We start from the raw sequence: 22,367 nt of genomic DNA, 5'->3' as shown, positions 1-22,367 counted from the left end.
GCTGCTACCCCAAATCTCTTGCTGCTCCCATGAGGCACCATTCTCCTCCTCTTACCCCATGTATTTCAAGTTCCACATTATCCCAAGAATTCCCACAGAGAGGCAGAGAAAACCAACACTGGCTTTGCTGTTCGAGCAGTTTGACCTCAATTTTACAGAGCTAAAAGTCACAGAAATCCCCATTAGCCACATTTACCCCAGATTCAGAGAATCACCAGCAGGATGATGAGCAAAATTGGATAAAATGCTCTAAACTGCACAGCTTTTACCTCAGGAAATGTAATTTTTTTTAGGCTGGGAACACCAATTTTAAACAAGCATGGGTGAGAGACCAGGCCAGAGCTGGGAATTCAAGCAGCCACTTCCAGAGCTGGGAATTGGCCTCTCCAAGCCCTGGGCACCCTGTGAGTGCATTTTTACACCTGCACTGACAGCAAATCCCCCCCAGACCCCTGTGGGCACCGTGAGCACCTTTCAATACACAACACACACACATTTTGGGGCAAATAGCAGCAGTTTTTACTGACCACATGGCAAATGTGCATTCAGGAGTGAGCACAACCCAGCCCCAAAGCTCCCTGGCTGTGTCACATGGACCCTGTGCAGCTCCACATCCCCTTTTCTACCTGCCTGAAGGGAAAGCTCAGCTTCCAGCCAGCCAGAATGGGCAGATTTATGTTCAACAGGGTGGAACCAACAATCAGCAACTTGATTTCCATAGTACAGAGTTAAATACACCACAAAAATGAAATCTAACAGTACAAAATGCTTGAGAACATTCTGTTTCCAAGGTGCTAAACATGGGGGGTTCCTTCCCCCCCAAAAATGGGTTGGATACCTCTAGAAACTACCACAGATCACCAAATTCTCTACATTTTTTTTTTCCCTGCTTCTGGCCTTCTTTGCAACAGCTGGAGAATATTCTGACCCTTCCAAAAATGCACACAAGACACCAAGATTGTGCTCAACAGGTTTACTCAGACTGGACTCTTAAATGCTCAAGAAAAAGGCACAGATTAAAAGAGACTCTGATGACTCTTTTGAACACAGCAAATGGAATTGTTGTTTGTGAGGAAAAAAAATACTGCTATGAATTGCATGGGCTGAAAAGTTCAAATCTTCTTCCCCGTTCCTAATTATTGGCCTTCATTAAAATGGAACTTAAATTAAATTGTATAAACATATGAAATAAAGTCTCAGTATTAGGAAGGTGTTTTTTTTGTTTGTTTGTTTCCTCTATGTACAACTCTTAGTATACAATTTGTACTTTCCACTTTACATTTAACTACATCCTCCTGGCCAGAGGGAGAGCCGAGGGCGCCTTGGTGGGAAATGCTTTGCATTTGGAAAAAATCCTGCTTTTTCTTGGCCAGCAGTGCCAGGGGGAGGGAAGGCAGGCTGGGGGCACCCCTCAGATGTAATCATCCTCCACGGGCTCCCCATTGACATCACAGTAGTGGATGAAGATGGCCACGACCCTCTGGAACACCCCTTTCCTGACCTGGCGCAGCTCCGAGATCTCCTCGCCGATGGTCTCCATGCAGATGTCAGCCGAGAGCTGCCCCTTCCTCCTCGGGGCGTAGATGGTGGCTGGGGAAAGACAGCAAGGAAAAGGAGATGTTTCTCCCAAAAATATTCACCAGCCAGGCTGGTTTTACGTTCAGGCTTGGCAAAAGAGGCAAAGGGAAGAGTCTTCCCCTGACCGGGAACGTTCTCTCCTGCATTCCACGTATTTGAAAGTTTTCCATGGCTCCAATCCTCATGTCCAAATGTCTGGGAGTGAAATGAATCCCAGGGCATCACAAACCCTCTGCCTGAGGCCTCTCTGACATAATTCCAGGTCATCCATTACTTAAATGTTCTATAAACAACAGCAATTAGAGGGATAAAGCAGCAGTGCTCCCCTTATTTTTCATGGCTTTAACACCAGGACTCTTTTAACATCCTGACTCTTTAATCAAACACTTATCAATTTTTGGTAATTCAGGCCTCATACTGAACTACAAGCATTAAGTCAGGCTAATATAAAATTAAATTACATCAGTCTAAAATAAACTTTTAAAAAGAAATTAAAAAATAAACCCATAAATAAAAATCTCTTCCTCATCCTCTTGATATTCCTGAACTGGAGCTGGATAAGAATATCCAAACCAAGATCAACTAAAAATACCTCTAACGAAGATTGCAGGATGTTCCTAATTAAGTAATGGAAGAACATATTTTTCTCTGCTACCCAGCAAGGTTTTTAATTGAGCCCCAGGCACTGCCTACCATCGTACTTTAGCAGACAAGCTCCTAAATAGAAAGAGCCACATCTACAATGAATTCTAACCCACATCATCTCCATTCCAGAGTTTTCAAGTAGTTTTTAACTCTTTTATGTCAAATTTCTGTGAGTTTTCTCACTTCCCTCCAGCTTACCTTAACAACAGATCTACCAAAACCAGCCTAAGGACCGGAAAACTGAAAAAGAAAGGGATGCACTGGCAAATAACCAAGTTGTGTGAGGAATCCAAGCAGGTTACTCACTCCTCTCATCATCCTCAAAGTCGTATCTGGCGTAGCTGTTGGGCTCTGCTGTCCTCAGGGACCTCAGCCAGGGGAAGTCAGTGATCATGGAATAAGGAGCACCATCCACAATGCCTGGGAGAGGGACAGGATGAGGATCCAGAGAGGAAAACATCACCCCCGCAGCACCAGCGCTCCTAAATCCACAAAGCATCTCCTCACTTTATTCCCCCACTGAGCTGAGCTGCCCCTCTTTCCTCACAAGGAATACTCTCCACATCTCTGGTGAAGAGGCAAAGCAAGAGGCTGAGCAGGAGCCCTCAGCTCTCCAGCAACTCTCACCTTCCAGGGTGTAAATGTCTCTGCCCCAGGGGTACTTGGGGTATTTCTTCAGGTCCTCTTCAGTCCTGGTGGCCTCAGGGAAGAACTCGTATTTAATCAGCTCTCTGGGGAGAAGGAGGGAGAGGTCACAGCCAGGAAATGGGAGATGGGAGGGAGGAAAAACCAAATGGGAAATCCTTACACACAACCTTTCCTTTAATGAGCCTGAATCCATGGAAAACTCCCCCAGGACCCTCGCACCAACTCAGCATCCATCCCTTCACTTGGGAGAGCAACCAGAGCCAACAGGGACAGTGGATGAGAGCCACTGGCCACAATTCCCTGCTGCTGGGAATTTTCAGGAGCTGATACTGACTGAACATCACCTACCACAGAAACCAACGCTATTTCTCGGAGCAAATTCCTTTTTAAAAATAACTTGTTTTCAGCTTTGAAGATTTTTATCAGCCATCCCAATGACTTCAATGTACAACTGCATTATTGCTGGATGAATGTGATGAATTATGTGGTTATTGCTGGAGAATTTATAGGATTTCCCATATGGGTTTACAGTCTGTTTAATATTAAATGCATCTTGACACTGGAATTTTACACTGCACCACCCAGAATTCAGTCTTCAGTAGACTGGAATTTTTTAAAATTTGGGTGACAGAATAGAGCAAGGCTGGAGCTGCAGCTGCTCCAGGACACCTTGGCAGAGTCCCTGGAGGGCAAATACTCCCTGGTGCTGGTCAGCACTCCTCAGCTGTGGTCAGTACTCCCTGGTTATGGTCAGCACTCCCTGGTCATGGTCAGCACTCCCTGGTCATGGTCAGCACTCCCTGGCCATGGTCAGCACTCCCTGGTCATGGTCAGCACTCCCCGGCCGTGATCAGCACTCCCCAGCCATGGTCAGCACTCAGTGGTCAGGGTCAGCACTCCCCAGCCATGGTCAGTACTCAGTGGTCATGGTCAGCACTCCCCAGCCATGGTCAGCACTCCCCAGCCATGGTCAGCACTCCCTGGCCATGGTCAGCACTCCCCAGACATGGTCAGCACTCCCCAGCCATGGGCAGCACTCCCCAGCCATGGTCAGCACTCCCCAGCCGTGGGCAGCACTCCCCAGCCGTGGGCAGCACTCCCCAGCCGTGGGCAGCACTCAGTGGCCATGGGCAGCACTCCCCAGCCGTGGGCAGCACTCCCCAGCCGTGGGCAGCACTCCCCAGCCGTGGGCAGCACTCACTGGTTATGGGCAGCACTCACTGGTTGATGTTGGCTATGGTGTCCATCCAGCTCCGCACCCGCACCTTGTTGCGGACGTTGGGGGGGTTGCTGAACTCGTGGATGATGCAGATGTGGTAGGGGTAGGGGCCACTGAAGATCTTCTGCTCCAGAGTCAGCGTGTCCACCTGGGGACAAAGACTTGTGAGCACCAGAAACACAGGGATGGGGCTGCAGAGTCAACAGCAAACAGACATGGACCAAATCCCCAGACAATGCAGCAATGAGAGGGAATTTTAACAACACAAACACAGGATTGAGGGGAGCCAAACTTCCCCAGTGCAGCTTTGCCAAGTCAGCTTCTTGAGTACTGGAATTGGACGGGAAATGTCTCATTTCTGATGTGTTTTCCAACTCCAATGTGGAAATAAACTACATACAGTTAAAGAATGGTCTAAAACTACATTCACTCCTCAGAATTTAGCTTAGGGGAAGGGGATCAGTGATTTGGATTTTTGTTCTCGCCTAATATTTTTACCATTGTCCTCTAAGACCTAAAGCAAGAGGTGTGGTTTCAAAGCAAAGCTGATTTCATGGATTTTATGTCCAGTCAACTTTCCCTCCTTGGCAAACCAAGCCAGGAAAAGCAGGAGAGGAGCAGCACCACAGAGGGATAAAGTTAGACATTCCCAACCTTCCAGGTCTTAATTTAAGCCCCCATAAATCCTCATCAGATGATTTAAACAACTCCCTAAATGTGCCTGCTTCCAGCTCCTGCACAACATGGGAGAGGAGAAGGTGGCTCCCAGTCCCACCAGTGTCCTGCAACACTTCAGCATCAGGAGGGGATGGTGCCTTCAGTATCCCAAACTCTGGTGCTCCTAAATCTAACAGGACATGGGTTAAGGATGTCAGATCCCTGTGCCTGATGCTCTGCTCACACACAGCTCCAAGGAACACCCAGGTTCTTACAGTTGGAGTGATTCAGTTGGAAATTAATTCAGTGCATCCTATTTTACACTATCCTCTAATGCAATGAATACTGGAGAGAGTGAATTTTAATATTTAATCTATCAGAGTATCTTAAAATCCAAGTAGCAGGTTCTGCAATAAAAGCCTTGCTGGGCTTTCAACAACCCAATTTCAGAGTTGTGGTGTTGTAACATTTCCTGCCTCAACTGCAAAGCCCTCCCCAGGCAGAGCTCCAGGGGTGCTCCCAGAGAATCCAGGCTGGCTCTGTACCTGCTGCATGGGACGAAGGTAAATGATCCTGTTCCTCTCTGGGGGCATCCTGAGGATCTGATCCAGGACCTGATCCATGTTGAGCTTCTTGCACTGGGCGTAGTCAAAGCGATTCACAACGGGGGCGTTTTCTACCTTCAAGTGTTTCAACACACGGCACCTTGTAGCTAGAAAAGAGCAAATAAAGGTATTAAAAGGAAATGAAAAACCTCAGGAGCCTCCTGTCAGAGAATTTCAAGGCTGGCAGGTTCAAAAGAAGGCAAACAAATGATCTAAGTACCAAAAAATTACACAAGTATAGCAGATATAGCCCAGCTCTTCATTTTTTCCATATTATCATCAAACTTTTCAGCTGTGAACTTGCCAGAAGTGGCCTTTTAAAAGGCCATGTCAAATATAATCTAATAACCTTTTTCTCCCTCTGCTTCCTTTCACTGAAATGGTCTGTGGGCTGCCACAACTTCCAAAATCAGCTCAAACACGGAGGATAGTGAAGCCACACAGTGGAAAACAAAACTGTTTCCCTTCTAGCAACGCTGCTCATGTAATCAAGATTTCCTTCCAAATCAATGTGTGTTCTACGTACTCTGGAATAAAAAATAATTCCTTTATTTCTGCTAAGTAGCCAGATCTCATGTCAGAAGAAAAGGCCTTCATTTAGATGTTGCAGAAAACAATAAATGACCCAATCCAGGAGCAGTCACACCCCGGCACATGAAACTAATGTAACCTAAGTGCCAGCACTGAAAACAGATTTTTATCATGTCAAGGAGCCAAAGTACCATCCTGTCAGCTAAAAAATCTATGGGAGCATGAAGAAATGAGAGAAAAAACAAGGTACTCAAACTCATTTCATCAACTTCTAATTATTGTATTACCACTCTTCAATAAACATCTCATCTCCCTAATTGTCAGATCATTTCAGCTGTTGATTTTCAGATATTAATCCTTATTAAAGCTGTTGTAAGAGACATGCGAAGTGGGAAGCAGCAATATTTGGAGTTCTAATTCATCAGCAATGCAGCTGATGAATACAAAATGAGCAGTGGCCTGACTTGAATTCTTTCAGGAGTTTCCAATAATGCCACAGGGAGGAGGCAGCCCTGACATGAAGCACATACCATGGATGAACATCATTTTGGGGCAGTCTTTCAGCACCAAATCTGTTATTCCACAGTTTGTTAGTGTGATTCCTACGAGGTTTTTGGATTTCAAAGTCAGTACCTGGGGAAAAAAAAAAAAAAAAAGACAAAAATGTATGACAGGGTAAAAATGAAGGAAAAATAATCTGCATTTTACAAGATACAGGAGGATATTAATTAATGTAATACAGCTTCAGTTCCCAACAGGTGTTCATGGTGACAAAGCTGCAGGGAGTGAAGGAAAAGCCCTTACCTGAACATGATCATCCTCAATCACGGGGTCACTGGTACTGGTGGATTTGTCAGCTGTCCTTTTCCTCTTGGTGGTTTGCCTTGGCTTTGGCTTTGCTACTTCTGGAAACAAAAACATGGAAAAATCTCTCCTCTGCTCCATTTCAGGACAGCTGAGAACAGCCCACGAGAACTTTTCCCACACAGGTAAATCCAAACACCTGCCTGGCTTCAAAACAAATCTCTCCTTGCTCAAACCCCACTGTCAGGTTTGTGCTCAGAATTATTCCCATTGAGTAACTTCATAGGGGAAAACCCAGGAATGCTGAACCTACAGTCCAACACCACAGAAAGACGTGGAGCCAGGAAAAGGAAAGAAGATTCATGGTTAGGTTACACTTGGTTCTCTGCAGGAAACAGAGCATCCTTGACAAATACAAGACCCAAAATAGCTTTAATGTTTAAATACTAGAAATCACCTCAAACTACTGGAAAATCTGTTCTTTATAACTGTCACTAAGTTTTTCCTAATATTGCAAAGGATGCCCAGGTATAAAATCCTTTAATGTTCCCAAGCTGCACCAGGGACCTCAAATTCCTGCTTGATTTAACAGAAGAGTCTTTGAAAAGCAATCACCACCAGCATTATTTCCAACAGGAGGAGAAAAAAAATGCCCTAGAATTAATTCTCTGTCATTAACAGATCAAAATGAGAATTTATTTTACTAAAACTAAGCTTTATTTGACTTAATTAAAATGTGGCATGTGCACAAAGATCCCCAATTAATTACTAGTCATAAGGTAGAAAACAAGACATTTTAAATTTAATAGCAAGGTCTCTTCTTCAAATCTGAGCTGCATCTACCTGCAGAACATCTGAGGTGATTTAGGTTTTGTTAACACTTGGGAGCATTAAATAAACTGGAAAAACACCAGGATATAAAGTGTTTGAATCATTCCATGTTAACAGAGGCAGGAATTTGCTCTCAATCTTCCCTTGCCTCCAACACTCATGGTTCTGTAAGCAGCACATTTCATCTTTCAGTTTCATTTCACCTGCCAGATATTCCCAGCAAAGAATCCTGGATATATGAGCTTGTGCCAGACTAAGGTGATTATTTTGGAAACGAAGCATATTTGAAAGAAACAGCAAGTTCCCCTCTCACATCCGCTGTTTTCTCCCTTCATTCCAGCCCTTCAGGGGTTTTATTTTATGTCAGATGAACAAAACAATAATGTGAAGGATGAAGGTGTTTAAAAAAAGGACAATTTTCAGTAAGTTTGACCACCTTGCCTTAAACACCTGGAAGCAGCACCCAGTGCAGGTCCAAAAGCCTGGCTCAATTATAATTATGACTTTCTTTATTGGTTGATAAAGCACCAGCTATAACCTTTGCCTTCTTGTTCAGATCTAAGTGTAGCTGCTGCCTTTCCAGGGAGGATTTTAATGGGGAAACACTCATCATGTTTCAATGAATCACAGTCTTCACAGGCAGACAGAGCTACCAAAAAACTGCATTTGCTTTCCAAAGGAGTAAAGCAAATACTGGTTAGAATGTATGGAGAACGTCAACAGAAAGAGCTGCATGGAGGAAAAAGTCAGTGGCACTTTCAGAGAAATCTGATTTCACCTGGTGATGGCACCTCTGTTCCATCAAGCTCTGACCCTTTCAAACCACTCAGGTTTACATCCCTGACTAACAAGCTCCACATCAGAGCTCCCTGGGGAGCTCAGAGCTGTCTCATGGCAGCACTGCAGCTACTCAGCCGTTACTCTGTGTGTAAGTCCTACCTGGCTCTGACACCAGAGGCACATGGGACAGCCTGCTCCTGGCCCTGGTCAGGGGTCTCCGAGGATACTCCTCCTTGCAGTCCAGCTCCCAGCTCGGGGGCTGCGTGCTCTGCTCCTGGCTGCCAGCCCCACAGGCACTCCCACTAGTCCTGTCATCCCCGGGCTCTCCTGCAGCCCCACAGTCTGGCAGTGTCCTAAGTGCAAAGTCTGGCCCGTCCCTGCAGGCTCCACTCGTGGAGGGGCACTCCCCATCACACCCCCCGCTCGTCCTGTGCTGCGCGGCCCTGGAGGAACACCGGGAACAAACGGAGCTCTCCTCAGGCTCCCTCTCGCTGGAGCCTTCCCTTTTGCAAGGAGAGCAGCCACAGTGCCTGGACTCCTCTCCAGCTGCTGGGCTGCTGCCAGCAGAGTGGCTCTGGGCTGGCTGGGCACAGTCAGGACTGGGAGAAGCAGCGCTGCAGGAGCTGGGTGTGGCCGTGCATCCCGGAGCGCTGCTGCAGCTGCCGTAGGAATCCTTGCTCTTGCTCCTCTCGGGCATGTCACTGGCTGCTTTCATGTCAGCTTTGATCTGCTCGCTGGTCACCTGGCAGCCCTTCTCACAGCTGCTCTCCTCACTGGGGAACTGCTTGGCCTGGCCCCCGTGGCTGCTGCTGCATCTCTTCCGCAGGGGAGTCTTGCCTTTGCCGCTCACTGCAGGAGTGAAGGGAGGGACAACAGTGAGAAAACCTCAAATCAATGGGAGTGTTACTCTGCTGAAGGCTACTGAAAACACATGAAAGCCCAGAGGCCAACAACAATCTTCCCAGGAATGGGAATTATTAGTATTTGTAGCTGTTGCTGCCTCTTTGTAATGTCCTGCAGCTATTTTTGGAGACGTGCTGGAGGGTTTGTCACACAAATCTGTCAAATTGTCCCAGAGCAGCTCACTGTCACACAGGCACAACAATATGAAAGGCACACTGACAACAGAATCAAACAATATGCAATGGTTTGGGTTGGAAGAGACCTTAAAGTTCATCCAGTGCCACCCCTGCCATGGCAGGGACACCTCCCACTGTCCCAGGCTGCTCCAAGCCCCAATGTCCAGCCTGGCCTTGGACACTGCCAGGGATCCAGGGGCAGCCACAGCTGCTCTGGGCACCCTGTGCCAGGGCCTCGCCACCCTCATAGGGAGGGATTTTTTCCTAATATTTAATATAAAGAGGCTTCTGTTTCCTTAAAGGTGAGGAATCAAACAGGAATGGAGACAGGACTGAAGTTCACATTTCAGCAGCAACCCTCAGCTCCCCCTCCTGGGTCTGGGCAGCGCTTCCAGCAGTAACAGCAGCCTCAGCTCACAGGTGAATAAAAGCCCCCACTGAGCAGTGTACAAATCATAACAGAACTTAATCCCAGGATCACTGAAGTTGGAAAAGCCCTCCCAGCCCATCAAGTCCCAGCTGTGCCCCATCCCCACCTTGTCCCCAACCCAGAGCACTGGGTGCCACCTCCAGCCCTTCCTTGGGCACCTCCAGGGATGGGCACTCCAAACCTCCCTGGGCAGTTCCAAGGCCTGAGCACCCTTTCCATGCAGAAATTCCTCCTTAACACCTACTGTCTTAATCCTCTTAGCTCATTACATACCCCAAACCCCAAATCCCCAATATTGGCAGTACAAAAGTTGATAAAAATTCTGTCCAAACACAGATTATTTCCCTCCTCAAACCAGAACCGACATCCACACTGGGGGCTCACAGGCACGATAAATTCTGTCCACCTGGGAATCCCAAAGAGGAGCTGCAGGTTTCTGATCAGTGCAGCACCACTACTTCTGTTTCTGTACAACATCTGTGATTTGAGCTCAAAATATGTCCTTACACCTTCACTCTACATTCCAAGCTGAGCTAGAAATGAACCTGAACCAGATGGAAAGACTGAAGCTTACAAATAAATGTTGCACACCTGAAGGTTCTCTGGTTTCCACTGGATCCCTGCTCTTCTCCTCCCCATCTGAGTAATTCTGTGCAATGCTGTTGGAGATGCAGGCTCTGGAAGTGCTCATGTTTTCCTCTTCATCCTCACTGTCTGAATCATGGATGGTAATTGGAGCTGCTTTTACAACAGGTTGAATTCCACTTGGTCCTGAGAAGGAGAATATCAACAGTTCATGTACAAATTAACCAAGTATGGATTAAAGGGTTGAAGAACTTTCTGCACTGCTTGAAAAAATGGTAAGAAATCAATTTGAGCCAGTTTAACTACCCATTCTGTGGCTCCCTCATTAAAATCTAAATGGGAGAAGAGCAAAATAACTGCATTTCAGCATGAAAGCATTCTGGTTTGGAAGAGAAGAGTGGCACAATGAAATGTTACTTCAGGTTGCTGGGATATTCAGTAGAAAATGTTATTGTCCAGCAAAAAGTGGCAATAAAAGAAATCAAGACTGCCTTGTGCCACTAATACAAATTCAATTAACACTGGAACCAGTTGTGCTGGCTTGAGAAAAAGCAAAAAAGAACCCAAGTGGTGCAGTGAAAGAAGTAAGGCCATGAACACCAACAGAGCAACAGGACAAGCTCATTCAGGCCTTGACCTTCATCATACTGAGCACAAAAATCAGGATTTAAGGTCAAGGTATCTCCCTGCATATGTGAGGAAAACTCTGGGCAGTAACACAGAATAAATTAAGATATGCTAACATCATCCTTCCAAACCAGACAACCCAGCTGAAGCAAAACCAGACTTACACTGGAAAATGAATCCCCCAGGGAGATACCAAGAGGTGATTTCTTCCCAAAGCCAGAGTTACCTGCTTGCTCTTCATCCACCTCCATGGGAACAACAGCCTGGCTGGGAGCTGGCAGCTCGTTCTGGGCCTGCCCAGCAGCCTCCCCTTCTTCCTGTGCCACCTCCTCCATCTCATTCAGGGCTGGAAAGGGCAAGAGGAGGTCAGGGATAGGAAAGAGAATGAAGAGAGCCCTCAAGCACCCACAAGAAATAAATAATAGCTGCCTTGATTCCCTTGATGAGCCTCTGGGTTGCACAAAGTCTCCCACAGATTTGTTCTACATCTCTGTAGCTAAAGCCCAGCCTAACTGTTGGGGTTTAGTTCACTCAGATTTTCCCCTCCTCCTCAAAAGTTTTGTTCTATGCAGAGGGCAGCATAACCAGGATTTACATTTTCATTCCCTCCAATGACTTCAGTCTTTGCTGGGAAATATTAAAAATACACCACCAGCACTGGGATGTTCTGCCAGCTGTGCCCTGAGGAGTCCTGGCACTTCCCCAGAGGATGTCACACAGAGCCTACAGCTGCAGTGACAGCCAGCTCTGCACTGTGGCAGCTCTTATCACACAGCTGGCACAGATGTGGCACAGAAAAGACTCAAGCTGCACACCAGGAGCTGAAAGAGCAACAAGCTTTCAATGCATATTCCTATCTTCACCAGGAGCCTATGTGAGGGGGAATGCAGACAAAATCACCCCTCAAAGTACCCCAAGGATTACCCTCAGCTGAAAATCTCCCCCAAAAGGTGCCCTGGGATTACCCTCAGCCCCAATCTGCTGCTCCTCAGCGGGGCCCTCCTGGCGCAGCTCGTTCTCCTCGTTCTGCTCGTTGGGGTGCTGGTGGTTGTTGTGGTGGATGTTGGGGTTGTTGTTGTTGTTGTTCTGGTGGTTGTTGTTGTTGTCATTGTCATTGTTGGAGTTCTGATTGCTCACCAGGGCAGAGGAGACCCCAATTCCCGTGCCTGCACTTAGGCCCACACGAGCACAACCCTGGAAACAAAGAGCAGGAATTCAGATTTGAAAACATGGATTTGTTATGTCAACATTCCCTGATGGCAACAGGAAAACCACTCTGCTGGAATTGTCTGTGAAAGGGAATCTGTCTCTCAGATTTCCTGAGAGCACATGTCCATCTTCAGGTTGGCAACTCAGAAAATTTGCAGTTAAACTCCCAATGAAAGGGAACTCCTCAAAGCACTTAATTTTAATCTATTAATTGTGTTAATCTGTTAATTTGCTGTGGGATCATTACATCAACATGAGCAGCAGATCAGAGTCTCCCAGCACACAGCAGCCTCAAGGCACCATTAATGACCACAAGAAGCAGGTTTTACATGGGCCCTTTCCATTCCATGCCAGCAGCTTACCACGGATTTGTGTTACAGTGTGGGAGGGGACAACATGAAGAAATAAATTCCTAAGTTTTGAAAACACTTCAAAAGGGAAACTACCCCCATTTCACCCAGTAAAAAAAATCATAAAAACCTCTTAGTATTGTAAAGAGAGGCCTAAGAAGAAAAAATAATATCAAAAGCAGCATCACAGTGAACCAGCAGCAGAGACCTTGACAGAATCAGTGAGTTTTATTTTCTGGTCACACATTCTCTCCTTGCCACTGCTCCCATCTGCAGAAGCACCACCACTCTCCTCAGCAGACCATGCTAAAAGCAACTGCAAATCAAAGTAATTTCTTACCAATCTCCTTAAATAATGCCAACTTTGAAAAGACTGCACAGCAGCAGGAGAACACCGGATTGCCAATGAAACGGAAACAAGTAAAAATCCTGGCAACAAGAAAAAGCCAAAGCATCCTGTGGAATTTACCTTTGGAGGCTCTCTAAACATCTGGTCCAGAGAAATAAACTCCAAGCTTGGCAGTAACTCGATGAACTGACTGAAAGAGTCCAGCTTGATGGCGTGGCACCTCACCAGGGTCAGGTCAACCAGGCGTGTCCACCTCGAGTGATCTGGGAACACAAGAGAGGCCGTTCCTGAGGGATTCCCACCTCACTCCTTGTTCATTACTCCCTTTTCAGATCTGAGAGCAGCATCCTCTGTATCTCCATCCTGTTCCCAGCATCACCATGGCCCCAAAGCAAGCATCATCTACTGTACTTACTAACAACAGAACAAGCAGTACTAGAGCAGAGAAATTCTGGTTTAGCACAGAAATTCATAGAATAGCTCTGAAATTTCAAAGGTGTGCAATACCTGTGATCCAATTATTTGGGTTATGTAGATGTGGGCAGTTGTAAATGACCAGATACTTGATGAAAGAAAAAACTTCATTTACAGCTTTCATACCAATATCTGTAATAATTCCTGGGTTTTCAACCACATCAGCCAAGCCGTACCTCACCAAGTCCGTACTCGTCATTTTACCTATAAAAGAGAGAGGAGCAGACACAGCAGTAAATTTGCCTTTTATAGCAGGATTTTCTAACTCCTTATTGATCAGATCATTCCTTTAATAAAGCTGAGCTTTGTCAGTTTCAGGAAGTGAGGAAAACCAGATTTGGCCGTATGAGATCAGCAGCCTCAATAGGTGCAACGTTAATATTCTTATTAATCACTGAGAACGCGATTGAGAACAGAGCAATTTATGTAATCCTTAGGGGTTTTAGGTACATAAAAAGTGTCATACACTGTAGTAAAAACTCATCAACGTAGCCTAGGTGAAGAGTTTCAAACTGTGGGAATTCCAGTTCAGCCATCTTCAAAGCAGAAAAAACACCATCTTTGGTCAAGGAAGGCTGGATCCGCACTTCGTGCAACCTGCGGGGAATTCAAAATTGCTTCTATCAAAATTCAGGCCAAAACACAGAAAACACTCCAGAAGGTGCCCTGTCCTAATAAAATCAGAGAATTCTTCCAGCAGTGGCTGGATTCAGAGGTATTTGCAGTTATTTTAATCACAGAACACTCCTGTTATGCAAAGTTTAAATGTGTATTCCTTAGACTTTGACAGTTGTTGTCTCTTGGACATCATTCCTAAGACATTTATTTTGAAAAAGGAGAAGCAAAGAGACATCTGAAGGGAGGTACCTTCGTGCAGCAGTTATGATGAGGTAGCCAAGATCCACTTCAAGTGCATTCTTGCAAGCTCCCAGAACTATAGTGTGCAAATTCCTGAAACCACCTGGCAAATAAAGAACACCCTTCTTACTCTTCAGTCTCACACCACAGCCTTCAGCCCGACACATTTGCACCAGTGTTGTCTTGACCTTTTTTAGCAAAGCAAGAAAACAAATACTTGCACCCAACTCCTCCAATCCTGGTTCTGCTCACCAATAAGTGCAGCTCATTAAGTGTTAATTGCAGTTAGAATATCAAAATTATACCCAATACAGAACCTGATGATAGTTCCAAACTTGGAAATAACACTCGGGAAAGGATATGCTACAGACAAAAAAAACCTCCAGAATTTGCTAAAGCTTTAGTTTATTCATTTATTTTTGGTGAAGTGTGAGGGATTAGGAGTTTCCCACCTGATCTCCAGCTGTCTTCTACCACGTGCTGGATAAGTCCTCCAAGAAATGGAACACGGACCAGTTCCAAGTGCTCCAGATTCCTGGCAGAAGCCAGGCCTGTCACCAGGGGAACGTACTTCAGAGAGTTTGTGGGTCCTGCACACAACAAGGCCAGAAAGACAAAGCAGATTGTTCACTTCTCCCTGAATTATGCCATGGAAGAATTAAAACACATCCACACACGTCCCTCCAGAGCAGGAAGTCAACAGAAGCACACAGCACCAAGCAAGGGATAGGACAGGGAGAGATTTCTGTCCAACACCACAAATCAAGCAAGGGCTGATCTCAGAATGTGGAATTCCAAGACTTTAACAGAACCAGATTTCCTACATGCTCTACCATCCCCTTCAGACAGGAAGAATCCCTCTTACCAGCACAGTTCCTCATGACAAAAGCACGTAAGCTGATACAAAGGAAATCTTTAAAAGGCTGTGGTTTGGTGAGTCTCACCCACTTCAAATAAAGGTGCCTCAGCATTGGGATACAAGGAATCTCAGGGACATTCACCCCTAATAATACATAAACAAAACAAACAAACATTTTAAACAAGCTTTAAACCATTCAGCTGCATGACAAATTGCTGGCTTTCAAAAGGAAGCTTTTCTGTGCTTTGTGGCAAGTGAGAAAAGCTGTGAACACTTGAAACACAAGTTCTTCACCTTGGTTTGGCAATAATTCTTTAGAACTTGCCCTCTGCACCTGCTATCAGATATCCAACTAAGATCTCCAAGATGCCACAGCCCAAACTCCCTCTCCTCAAAAGAATTACAAATTTGCAGTTTCAATGCCTTTAAATCCACCTGTGTTGAAGCCAACTACTTCACCACGACCACACTCACCTACTAAGTGCAAAGTCTGAATTTTAGCTCCTATAGGAATTTTCAGCTTGTTCTCAGGAGGAATTGGAAAAGCACCATTACGATTACGAAACTTCCCTAAAATGTGGACTTGGGGCATGTATGTCCAAATAGCTTCCACCAGCTCTAAATGAGAGGTCTCAACACCCTGGATAAAAGGAAGCAAAGCAAATGCTCTAACACCAGTTCAACAACAACATCCTCTTTACCATGTAAACTACAGAATGCAAGCTTAAATCACTTAATTTCTAGCAAGACTTGTCTTTTTAAAAGCAGAGGGATCAGAGCTTTAATTCACTGCTGGGCTTAAGAGCACCTGGGATTGCCAGTGATGCAACTAAAAATAGCTGTCATTGGCAAATAGGGTCACAATTAACTGCTCCCTGTGCAGCCAGGTCTAAACCAAAGCCCTGGAAGCACCAAGTCCTTGTCACAACTTTTAACAGTGCTGAAGGAGGTTCTCTCCCCAGCCAGCCACTCACCAGCAAATTTGGACAGGCCTGCAAAGCCTCTAAAACTCCAGGAATGCTGAAAGCTTCGTGGCCACGGACTCGGCGCCTTTCCAGATACCTGGGATGAAGACCATAAAGTTGTTCAATGTCTGGCATCTTCCTCAGCAGCGTTAGGAAGCTGGAATCAGTGAAACCTAAGACAACAACAACACATTTGGTATTGGTGTGGCAGCAGACACTCAGCTGCGAAGGGAAAGCCAAACACACTTCTCTCTTTATGTGGCAGTACAAGTTCTGTGATGTTGAAAGATGCACTTGGTGAAGCAACAGCTTTTCTTTTACTTCCACATTCTAGAAATCATGACCTAAATACTCTTCTGCCTTGAATTTTGCAGGTTTGCTACAGGTTTCCTTCAGTGGAGCAGCATGGCTGCAGGGTTAACTGTGCTCTCTCCCTCCTCACATGAAGGCTTGTGTGCCTATATTTCCTGGAATTCCATTTATCAACTCCATGGCTAAAAAAAATCCCAGCTGGATCCCTTATTTCAGTTCATTATTCACCACAGCTCACATTTCTCACAGAAACAGGATGGTTTCTTAAAGCATATTTTCTTTCTTCATATATTCTTATTTTATTCTAATGTAATTCAGCACATAAAAAGGATTCTAACTGGGTAAGTTGCCTGCATTTACACCAATTTTAGGTTAGGTCTAAACACTTGCCTAATACCAGCCCTAATCAATATCAGTTTGTAAGTTGTCTAAGTTTTTTAGTTCTGTCCCCCACCAAATCCCAGCAGTGCAATTTAAACCCAACAGAAATCCTGGTACTCACAGGGTTCACCTAGATTGACACATTTATCTATTGATCTGCAGGTGACTCGAGGTGTGACATCAAAACTTATCCTCACATTGTTAAGTGCTGGCAGATGAGTTGCTCTCTCATTCCACTGCATTTTTTGCTGCCTGCATGCAAACAGCCTCTTCATGGCATAACCCTTGGATAAACTCCCTTCCAACAATCAGACAAACACAGATTGTATTGACAGGTGGCTACAGAGCACCCCCAGTCACAGAATCACAGAATGAACTGGGCTGGAAAAGACCTTTGAGATCATCAAGTCCAACCTCTGACCTAACGCAGCAACACCCAAAATTTGTATTTACACACAGACAGAAACTTGGCAAACCCTTCCTCAAGGCAGCCACCCAAAGGAATGGAACATCCAAGCAATCTGAGGTTTCTCTGGTACAGGTAAGTGGCAGGGAGCAGCAGGGGGCTCACCTGTGGGCATGTACTCCCACCAGCGCCCCGCACACAGATCCACCACCTTCACCACGCGCAGGTACAGCGTCACCGCCTCCTTCAGCTTCCGGGACAGGCATTCCATGCACATGATATCCTGCAAGGGAAGGTACCTTGGGAGAGCAAAAACAGCCCTGCTTTAGCACAGCTGCAGCCCTCAGCACCTGCCACAAGCCAAAGCCTGACTGCAGCAACGTGGGGCTTTCGAACACCGCACGGCGGCTGCTCGAGCAGAACCGTCGGGCTGGGCTCCCGTGAAACGGGGAGTCTGCTAAGCAGAGTGACTCAGCAGCTTCTGACACTGAATGCAGAACATTCATACAAATACAATATTAAACACACAGATGAGTTAGTTCTCTAATAAATCATAGAATCACAGAATGTTTGGGTTGGCAGGGACCTTAAAGTTCATCCAGTGCCAGCCCTGCCATGGCAGGGACACCTCCCACTGCCCCAGGCTGCTCCAGCCCCAATGTCCAGCCTGGCCTTGGGCACTGCCAGGGATCCAGGGGGAGCCACAGCTGCTCTGGGCACCCTGTGCCAGGGCCTGCCCACCTTCACAAGGAAGGATTTCGTCCTTAAATTTAATTTAAACCAACCCAAACCCTGCTGACCAAGCCATTTGCCTCAACAGGTTTAATTAAGTTACTTCTATTTTCTAGCACATACTGCAAGCTCAATTTCAAATATTGTGGAGCATTTCTGTTTCCAAAGAACTTGTTGGTGAGGTGCTACTTTTGGATAACAGGGCTGAGTGAACATCTGGGAGAACGACTTTGCTGCAGGGGAGGTCCCATCCTCATCCCAGATCCCTTCTGCAGATGCAACAATTCCCAATCATCTCAACTGTGCCCTACCCAAGGTGTACTTCTGCTCTAAAATAAATATTTATAACAGAATTGATTCATTTATTTCTTATTCATTCTAACATTCATAAATTAATTTTCAGTTTCCAGATGAATTTTGGGGACTGAAAAAAACATTTGCCATCCTTTTTTATCCACCAATTCACTCGTGGCACATCCACAGTTTCCTGGGTGTCACATCCACAGTTTCCTGGGTGTCACATCCACAGTTTCCTGGGTGCCACAAGCAGGTAAAGTCAGAAAAAAGACAAGAGAACTATAAAATAATAAGCACTAAATTGATTTCTGCCAGGCTGCTCACCTAAAGATGTGGCAAAGCACCTCATGAGAGAGTTGGTTCATGTAATCTTTTGGCTCCTCAGCTTTGGTAGAGCCTGCCCCTTCCCTGCTCACTGCGCTCGCTTTCACAGTTTTCCGCCGGGGCCCCATCTCTGCACCGAGTTCTGCTGGGAGGAAATGGGCACAGAGTTAGGAAATTCAGGGCAACTGAAAAACATCAGGGACAGAGAAGAGGAGGAAGCAGCAGTTAAGCTTCAAAAAACAAGTTGTGGTTTGATCAGACAGAAGGGCTCAGACATAACCTGCGGACGATCAGACAAACCGGACAGACCCTCTCAGCTGAGGGAGTCACAAAGAGGGAAATCTCCACAGGTTGAACCAGAGATCAGTTCTTTTGCTGAAGAAAAAGTCTTCAGACTTCAGAGATTCCACCCTGGAATCAGTCACAGGAAAGTTGTGCAGAGATCACCAACTCAGCACCGACGACAACGTTCCAGTGAAAAATAAAAGCCCAAAGTCTCCGTCCAGCAGAAAAATGATTTCTTTTTCCTTGTTGAAGAAATGGGCTCCTGCTGATCATTCTCCAAAAATGCCCTACTAAAACCCCTCAAACCAGCTCCTCTTCGAGGTGAGAACACCAAGGAAAATATTCAGGTTGCTGAGTAAAAGATCAAAGCCATAGAAAAACTGAGAGTCATTGTGAAAGCGAGGTGCAGGATCCTCTGCTCCTTCCTGAACTGTGTCCCTCCACACTGCAGCACACACAGGCACAGCAATCACAACAGCTCCTTTAAAAACACCCACAATTATTATGAGAAGCAACAAATAGGCAACTAAAATAAATATGAACTTAGTGCTGACAGAAAATCACCTTCTGCAGATGCTGAGAGATCCTTTCGTGACTGTACCTGGCAAGGATTCATTTTATTCTAACATAAGGACAAGAACGAGGAGGGCAAAGCATCACCAGCTCAGTGAACCTGAGTTTAACAGGCTGGATGCCAAAATTCAGTGGACTGAGGAAAAACAACTGGTCAAAAAAGACAGATTTTGGAAAAGGCCTCTGCTGCAGCCTCCCTGTGATGGCAAAATTTGAAATATTGACAGCCTCACTGTGGTCTAACTACTGCAAAACACGTGGTTTCAGACGTTTTGGGTGCACTTTAAGTTAATAACTGCATGTTGCCATGATGTGATTTTAAAGGGGGATATTCAAATAACTAAATCCCCACCTTGTGCCTGTGATCCGTGCTCCTCTGGACTGGGGGAATTCTCCAGCCAGGAGTGAAGACCCTGGGTTTTTCTTTTCTGGGCAGGCTGGAAGGGCTCAGTTTGGGGTGATCAACCTCACAAAGCCCCACACTAATTATTTATAAACTGAATTCCAAGGAAAGCAAGCATTACATGGATTCCCAGGCACCTGGGATAACTCAATTTGAACAGAGGGCAGGACATAACCTAAAGAATTCCAGACTGACACAGCCACGAGCTGGAAACAATCCAGCAGGAAAGAGAACAGCAGAAGGACTGGGACAAAAGGCAAGAGAAATAAAAATATTAACGACCAAAGCAGGAAAAACCCTGCTAGACACAACTGCAACGAGCACAACCCGCCCCTGCCATGGAGGGGAAAAAGAAGGATTTGTCTCTATGAGTCTGCAGTTTCTGCACAATAAAAGCTCCTCCTGGGGCTATTCTGAGCCTACGAGCACAGCTTTAACAGCTCATTCTATATTAGCGAGCTGACCTCATTTAAAAATAAAAAACAAATCTCCATAGCAAAGAGCTTTATATATTCAATAAACCAAATGGGATTTTGCGGCCCCCACCTCAATTAATTCCCGACAATGAACGTCGGATGAAACAACAGCTCGACGCGCTCCATTCTTGATGAGCAAATACCCCACGGACCTTAAAAAGCTTAAAAATCCATGGGGAGAGTCCGCAGAAACGAAAAATGAGGAAAAACGCGGCGAGAGCAGCCAGGGCCGGCCTGGCAAGCGCCGGGTACAGAGGGGCGCTCCCTAAGGAAAGGGGAAAACGCGAGGACGCGGTGATCTGTGCCGAGATAAGCGACAGAAAGACAGGCTTCCCCACAGCCCCACCGCCGCCGTTCCCTCACGGAGAGGCCCCCAGGGCCTGTGACAGCGGGGCCGGCCCGACGCCGCGGGGCCGGCAGGGGGCGGCAGCCTCCGTGTCCCCGCCCCGCCGCCGCCAGGGGCCGGGCCCGGCGCGTCCCCCTCCCCTGCCCCTCGCTGCCCTCACCTGCCCTCGCTCCCCTCGCCGCCCTCGCCCCGGTTGTGGCCGCGGGGGAGCCCCGGCCCCGCTTCCTGCGCGGCCCCTTCCGCCAGCGCCGCCGCGCTTCCGCTTCCGCCCCGCGCTTCCGCTTCCGCCCGCGCTTCCGGCCCCACCCCGCCGCCATCTTGAGCGTGGCACCGCCCGGCCCCGACGGGGCGAGCGCTGAGGGCTCCGGGGGCTCCGGTTCGCAGGCTGCGCTCGTTCAGCACAGAGCGAGAGGGATGTGATTCAATAAAAGTGTTCCGGCAGCGCGCAGTTACAGTCACAGCTGTGCTGAGCTGGAGGGACACACAGGAGTCACCGTGATGGAGCAGCCTCGGCTGTGGGAGGGGTCCCTGCCCGTGGTAGGGCTGGGATGAGATGGGCTTTAAGGTCCTTCCAACCCGAACCACTCCATGATCACCCAGTGCAGCTGCTGGTCCTGCCCAGACCCCCCAACAGCCCCACCCTGGGCATCCCTGGCAGCGCTGTCCAAACGCTCCTGGAGCTCTGGCAGCCTCGGGGCCGTGCCCATTCCCTGGGGAGCCTGGGCAGTGCCCAGCACCCTCTGGGGGAAGAACCTTTCCTGATATCCAACCTAACCCTCCCTGACACAGCTCCAGCCATTCCCTGGGTGCTGTCCCTGTCACAGGAGCAGAGATCGGAGCTGCCCTCGGAGGAGCTGCAGACCCCGAGGAGTCTCCCCTCAGTCTCCTCCAGCTGAACATTCCAAGTGCCCTCAGCTGCTCCTCTATGGCCTCTCCAGACCCTTCCCATCCCCGTGTTCCTCCTTCGGATGCTCTCTGGGAGCTTTGTAAATGATTTTTCGTGGAGAGTCTTTACCCTGTGCCCAAAAAGTCCTGCCAGTTGCCTTTCCACGTGTATTTGCAGTATTATGAAGGTCTATACTTAAGCCATGTTTTAATCACTGTGTTTGGGTGGATCTCAGCAGAAATCACAATTTCCTCAACATTTTAAAGTCATGTTTCATGCAAACCCCAAGGGATTGGGTAACAAGGCTCGTTCGTCACCCAGCAGACTGTTTGTGAGTTATTTTTTGTGAATGACAGCATGCAAAGACTCAGCTGCTGGTTTAGTGATAAGCCCAGAGGAATCCACAGCGCTCTGTGGCAGAGTAAGAAAAACAAAATAAATTCTTGGCAATCCCTGCGGGTTTTGGATGTGTCAACAGCATCACTGACGTTGGAAAAGTCTTCATAGAGCACTGAGTCCAACACAGCATCAAAAACAACAGCAGCACCCAAATGTTAGACCTAAAAATGTGGAAGAAGTAGGCACGTGAGACTTCCTGTGGGAAGAGCAGATTCAGGTCCTGCCCTCCCTCACCCCAAGGCAGGGGACACAGGGGGTGGCAGTAAGAGCAGGCTGCCAAAAGGACACAAGAGACACAAAATGGAATTAAGGAATTTGGGCAGGGCCTTGGGGTTGAACTGTCATTGAAGCAGTCAGAGTATGTGAATGGTGAAGTGGTTACAAGACACACAACAGAAACCAAAACCACCCCATTTTTTCTTAACAGAAACCACTGATTTATCCCATAGCCCACTTGTACTGAA

General features: G+C 46.9%; 1 protein-coding gene across 4 annotated transcripts; it reads right to left on the bottom strand.

Annotated features, from left to right (window-relative positions):
- Nucleotides 1-495: 495 nt before the first annotated feature.
- On the bottom strand, nucleotides 496-20,865 carry FBXO38 (F-box protein 38). 4 transcript variants are annotated; one of them, XM_069028700.1, is made up of 22 exons: nucleotides 20,779-20,865; nucleotides 18,536-18,680; nucleotides 17,348-17,481; nucleotides 16,093-16,256; nucleotides 15,593-15,758; nucleotides 15,125-15,262; nucleotides 14,712-14,849; nucleotides 14,269-14,362; nucleotides 13,868-13,998; nucleotides 13,435-13,605; nucleotides 13,048-13,190; nucleotides 11,985-12,213; nucleotides 11,246-11,365; nucleotides 10,399-10,578; nucleotides 8,458-9,147; nucleotides 6,688-6,788; nucleotides 6,414-6,516; nucleotides 5,293-5,459; nucleotides 4,093-4,238; nucleotides 2,851-2,954; nucleotides 2,530-2,643; nucleotides 496-1,590 (listed from the first exon to the last, which is right to left on the bottom strand). In XM_069028700.1, the coding sequence occupies exons 2-22, from the start codon at nucleotides 18,661-18,663 to the stop codon at nucleotides 1,412-1,414; spliced, it is 3,540 nt and encodes a 1,179-aa protein (XP_068884801.1). In that variant the 5' UTR covers nucleotides 18,664-18,680; nucleotides 20,779-20,865; the 3' UTR covers nucleotides 496-1,411. The 4 variants fall into 4 exon arrangements, with proteins under 4 accessions (XP_068884801.1, XP_068884800.1, XP_068884802.1 ...); XM_069028699.1 differs by having other exon boundaries at nucleotides 18,536-18,677; XM_069028701.1 differs by lacking the exon at nucleotides 20,779-20,865 and adding an exon at nucleotides 20,343-20,558 and having other exon boundaries at nucleotides 18,536-18,677.
- Between the last annotated feature and the right edge of the window lie 1,502 nt (nucleotides 20,866-22,367).

Source organism: Aphelocoma coerulescens, chromosome 13 (assembly GCF_041296385.1).
Source record: "Aphelocoma coerulescens isolate FSJ_1873_10779 chromosome 13, UR_Acoe_1.0, whole genome shotgun sequence".
NCBI lineage: Eukaryota > Metazoa > Chordata > Aves > Passeriformes > Corvidae > Aphelocoma > Aphelocoma coerulescens.
This window is presented reverse-complemented; position numbering and strand designations above follow the sequence as displayed.